Here is a 5,628-nt window from a genome sequence, read left to right as displayed (position 1 = left end):
AGAGGCGGCATTGAGGAGCGCGGGGCCAGCCGGCGGGGAGCAGCCGTGCTGGAGCCCTGGGCACCCCCATCCCCGTGCCGGCTAGGGAAGGTTTTCCCACACGGCCCCCCCGCCTGTCGGGGAGCATCTGGCCTCAAGGTGTGAATTTGGAGTGCTTGACACCGGCTAGCTGGGGAGAGGGTGCAGAAGTGGGGTTTTCTTTGCACAGAGCAGCGTGGGCGATACCCTCATCATCTGTCCCCCTCCCTGCCTCGCACATGGCTCTCAGTGTCACAAGCAGCCCTGGGTTTGCCAAGTGAATCAGGGTTTGTTTGGAGGCTTCCCTGCAGGAAAGCAGCGGGGTCACCAAGGTCAGATGGAGAACCCCCAGCTGGGAAAAGCCCCCAGAGCTCAGGGAACGGGGCTGGACCCAGGGCAACGCCTCTGCTGTGCTTCTCCAAAAGTACCCCTTAGGTTGGCTTTTGCAAAGCACTTGAAATTTAAATTAATTGTTGTTTTGCGAAACAGCACAAGGAGTGAATAGCTGCTGGGGTGCCAGAACGGGGAAGGGGACATCAGAGGGGTGCCTGTCCCATCCCACGTGCACCAAGGAGTCCTGGGGTTTGGGCAAAGCAGGGTCTAGGGGGGAGGGACAGAGAAATAAAGGGAAATACAAAGCAGGTGGCGAGGGAAAGGGGAACTGCGCTGAGGTGTGGCCAGAGGGGACGGTGACAGCCACCCGTTATCACCTGCACGGCGTCAGCCCCAGCTGGCTCCAGCTTGGCATCGCTAGCTAAGAAGGAGCATTTCTTCCTGGCCACCCTCCAGCTTCCCATCAAAAATGTCACAGGACAGAAAGAAAACACGCCCCCAATCCGTGCAGATTTCCACAGGGGCTAATTGCTCCCATTAAACCCGCATAGCCGTGACTCCCGCCCAGTGCCAGATGCTTTGGGAAGCCATGAGGGACACAGGGCTCCTTTCAAGCCCAAAGCAGCCAAATTCTCCCCGTGCCAACCTGGGGGGTGGTGGTTTGTCCCCACGGGACGGACATGTCCTGCCCTGGCTGCTGCCAGGCCACGCTCTGGTCCTTGCCTATAGGAGGAAAGACACGGATTTGTGAGAAAAAAACCATGCATGGGGAAAGCCACAGCAAGAAGCAATGCCTTAGAGTGAGGAGGTACCTGTGTGCAGATGGGTCACGCAGGGACCACAACAGATGTGGCTTCACCCTTCCTCCATCAATGCAAAAAAAAAAAAAAAAAATCCTCTTTTCAAGGGATTCAAGCTTTCATAAGTAAAGCAGCTCTCAAAAGCATCAGGCTTGCCTTAAAACAAGCAAACAAAGAAAAGACCCCCCCACTCCTCTTATACCCTGCTCAGTGCCTGCAGCTGTGCTGCCCCCAGGCTCCCCTGCCCAGCCTGGCACAGCTGTATTTTGGAGGAAATTTGGACACATTGTAGTGATGCTTATTGTCACTGGAGATAACATTTTCTGCAGTGTCCTGCAGGACAGGGCCACCAGCCCAAGCCAGCTTCTCCTCCCTGAGGTTATTGCAGGTGATGGAGGAGCAGCGAGAGCTTTAATAAATTATGCATGCACTGTTCTCCTCCAAATGGGATCTCTCTGGTCCATGCTTCCCTCCACTGGTCTGGTACAGACTTGACTTTGGACAGCAGGTACACCCAGTTGTGTCTCTGCCTCCCTCCCGGAGACACCCGGTGCTGGCTGAGGCTGTGCCGGCATTGCGGGGGCAATTCTTCCTTGAGCCAAGATGTCTGTGCCCACCAAGTAAGAGGCAGGGAATGAAATTATATCTCTGAAATGATGCCTTGGGCACTGTGCTGTTTAATGCACGGCCGAGGTGGCAAACTGCTCCCCGCAGCTGGCACGGCAGATGTCTGCTGGGCCAGGAAGCCAAGCCGCCAGGCTGGCCCACAGAAATGCATAAAGAGGTCTTTTTCCACCTTGGCACCAGGTTTGTCCCAAACCTCAGAAGTCGTGGCCGCTCCACCGGCTGTCCTGACTCCCCTGTCCCCTTCTCCTCACTTGCTCCAGCTCCATTTAATGGGATTGGCCGAGCTGATCCCTCACGTCCCCTCGCGGCGCTATTGGATGGGATTTCTGCACCGCGGCTGGAGGGAAACCCATCGCCCAACCATCATGTGCCCTCACCCAGCACCACTGACTGCTACTGGAGGCTGGATCCGGCCTTGCCCTCTCCTCCATTGCGGATTCCCATGGGGAGCTGGTGCTCTGTCGCCCAAACCCGAGGTCGGTGGGGGAACCTGCGGACCAGCGAGGGACCGGGGGCTGAAGCACACACGTGGACATTTCAGCATTAAATGACAGCCTTGTTTTGTGTTGTGTTTTTTTAAAAGGCTGCATGCCTGACCAGACCACATTTCTTGGTCTGCATCCCATATTTATCCTGTAATTACACCTTCAGACAAAGGCTGCCTGTCTTCGAGACTGATTTTTTTCAGGACACAGTTTTATTATACACCGTGCTTTCACTGTAATGAAATCTTGGGAGGAGGGGAGAAAACTCCCCACAATTTGGGGGCAAAAGCTCGTCTTTCTCGAAACCTGCCCCAAGAGTGAAGGAGCTTGCCCAAACCCTCTTCCTTCCTTTTCTCGAGCAAAACCCAGCCACTGACACCCTTTCTGCTTCTCTACCACCCTGTGAGAATTAATGCCACAAAACCCTTCTTGGTATTGTCCCATAAGAGAAAGCTGCCACCGAGCTGCAGGAGCAGAGCTTTGCTGGAGAGGTCTTTGCAATCCTTGCAGCACCCAGCTAAGCTGGATAAAGTCAATTAAGCTCCTCTTGTCATCTCACCTCCAGGGTTTTCCTGACTCCCTTTTCCAGTGGGATCTGTGACCAATTTATGGGCTGGCACGTACACGGCCTATAAATGCACATGACTGGCGGGTCCAGCCTGGCCAAAATAAGGTGACCTTGATGCTGTGGTTTATAGGACGTGGCCAGGGGCTGTTTTTCTCAAGCTGGTGGCACCAAAAAAAATGGAAGTGCAAAATGAGATTTGCTGGGGAGAGGATAAATAAAACAGGTCCTTGTTGATTTTTTCTAAAAGTAAATTTACTATAAGGTATAAAATAGGACAGGTTTTGTGTTTAAAAGCAGCCAGGATCTGGTCTCAATTGGTTTTTCCAGGCAATTCCTTGCCCTGGACTGACCCAATTCCACACTGGCTGCGGCAGAGATCCCCGAGGTGCGTGGGGGTGACCAGATCACCTGGGAAAAATGGGGAACCTCAGGGCAGTGCCATGGATGGGTTTGTCTAGCAGAGAGCAATCTCACCCCTGGCAGACACAAAAATACCTTTTTGCTGAAGCACAGCCCCAAGGGCTGCAGGGATGCTGCTGCCACGGCTGCCAGGGCTGTCACAGGACGATGTGCAGGGAATGGCTGTGGGCAGAGGGAATGTGGTGCATGGGGCTGCTGATAGAGAAGGGGATGAGCACGCCCATCCTTGGGGTTTGCAGAGATAGCTGCTAGCCAGATGCACAGTCACGGAGTCTCCTTGGGCTGCTCCCAAGTGAGTTTGATGACATTTCTTGTTAAGTCCTGAATCATCTGTTTATTTTTTGTGTTTGCGAGGGACTTTTTTTTCCCCTTCCACACTGAAGCAAGGAAGAGCCACAGCTGGGACAAGTCTCCTTTGGTTTTACAGCAGAGATTTTGCTAGTGAGGGGACAACCAGGACCCCTCCAGCAGCCCAGACTCGTGATGGGAGCCTGAGGGACACCAGGGCAAGGCGATCGCTGCCCGCAGCATCCCTGCCATACAGATCACCATCAGCAGACAAAACCATCTCTGAAGCTGACCAGCTCTTGCTGCAGCCGTCTGTTTGCAGCCAGGTGGAGAAATATAAAAACAACATATTTGCCAGTACGCACCTGCGTGAATAAGGCTCCCTCCGACCACAGATTTGAACATTCGGAGTTTCTTCCTGTTTGCCTGGAGCTGGACGTGAGGTTTTCACAAAGGCTCCTTTTCACCTTTCTGTTTGCTTTGGGCTCTCTTCTTTTTTTTTTTTTTTTTTTTTTTTTTCCAAAGGGAGTGTAACTAATTGAGTTTGGGTCTTTTTTTTTTTTTTTTTTTTTTTTTTTTTTTTTTTTTACCACTGACCTGCCTTTCCTTGTTGGTGCATCTTCAAGTTGCCAGCTTGGAAAAGAAAGTCTTTTTACCCTTGTTTTCTGAAAGGTGACCCTGATCTTCTGGTGTACAACTGGATTCACCTGATGGTAGCCATTTGGCTTGGAGGCAGGATGAAGACATTTATTTGCCTTGTGAGAAGCAGAGTTAGGGCAGGAACAGGATTTTTCTCTTTGTGGCAGGTCTTGTGCAAATATACCTGAAGGGGGAAAACCCCACGTGATAGGGGAAAATAGGGGAGTACTCTTGGGGTAATCAATTTCTCCATGCAGTTGGTATGTGCTGTAAAATATATGAAAATACCTGTCATGAAAAGCCCAGAAGTGCCTCTGTAAAAGCCAGAGCTGGGCACAAAGGTGCAGGGGAAGGGGGAGAGGGCAGCACATGGGAAGTGGTGTTTCATCCTCAGCCTCCCCATATTCTGGGAATTGGCCTTTGATCCAGGTTTGCTGCAGCGGGATGAAATGCCAGGGGAGTTGTGCAGGTGAGGACAACACTGCCGGGAAGGGGACAGGTTCACACATGCTTGGGTGCAAATGAAGCCTGTCCATGGAATTTGAGGGAAGAGCTTCAATCAGGTTTTGATTGCTTGGCCAGAATGAGTGTCTCTGTGGTTAGCAGCTCTGGAGGATTTATCTTTGCTGGATTAATCAAAATGACTTTTTTTTTTTTTTTCCCCATTGAAGATTTTAGCATCCTCCAGCCGACTCCTGTGTAACAAAAAGCACAAACTTGCCATCAGCTTACTCCAGCTGAGGCCATGGACTTTCCTACCCAGGACCTTCCTCTGCTCCTGGCTTTGCTGTCTCCTGTTCCATCCCTCCACTCTCAGCTCTCTTCCAGGCTGAAGAGTCCTCCTATGTAGATGCCCCCAACACAATGACGCCTTTGTCACCCTTCATCCCCAGTCCCCAGGCTGCGAGAGAGGGGAGGGTGTCCAGCGCCACACGCTGGACTTGGACATCCGGGTCCCATGTCCCCACGGCCGAGCCGGCTGCACCCTCTGGTGGCAACCCTCAGCCCAGGCCCTGCTTTTCCTGGGGAAAAAAAAAGATGCAGATTCCTTCGTTCATCTCCCACGCATGAGGCTGGGGGGATTTTTGCTCGGGATCTTGCTGTGAGAGGGCTTCGCTGAAGGAGGGATGAGGAGCAGGGGGAGCCTCCAGACCATCCCAGGGAGGGGAGCGTGGGGACAGCTCTGCCAGCTCACAACGCTGCAGTGTGCACAGCAGCTATATTTATCCAGAATGCCACGGGAGCCATAACTCTTTAGGGTAATTTTCGTATTGTGGAAGAACACGCTCTGAATGTCCTTTTTACTGTAAACCTCCTTCTCTGCTCCCTGCTCCCCTTCTCCGGGGGTCTTGCTGCCTCTTAGCCGTTCCCTGCTGCTCCTTTCCTCCCAGTAGCTCTAGTACAGTGATGCCGGGTTATTCACCCAGCCTGCAGTCTTGGCCAGTTTGTG

At 52.6% G+C, this 5,628-nt stretch overlaps 1 protein-coding gene across 1 annotated transcript in view; it reads left to right on the top strand.

Annotated features, from left to right (window-relative positions):
- CHST3 (carbohydrate (chondroitin 6) sulfotransferase 3) overlaps nucleotides 1–5,011 on the top strand; it is a 7,953-nt gene extending 2,942 nt beyond the window's left edge. Inside the window, 1 exon segment of the mRNA XM_010072435.1 lies at nucleotides 4,850–5,011. Coding sequence (XP_010070737.1) covers nucleotides 4,850–5,011 — 162 coding nt within the window.
- The last annotated feature ends 617 nt before the right edge of the window (nucleotides 5,012–5,628 follow it).

This window comes from Pterocles gutturalis, unplaced genomic scaffold, assembly GCF_000699245.1.
Source record: "Pterocles gutturalis isolate BGI_N339 unplaced genomic scaffold, ASM69924v1 scaffold8222, whole genome shotgun sequence".
Lineage (NCBI taxonomy): Eukaryota > Metazoa > Chordata > Aves > Pterocliformes > Pteroclidae > Pterocles > Pterocles gutturalis.
The sequence above is the reverse complement of the archived record's forward strand: the minus strand, read 5'-3'. Positions and strand labels throughout refer to the sequence as shown.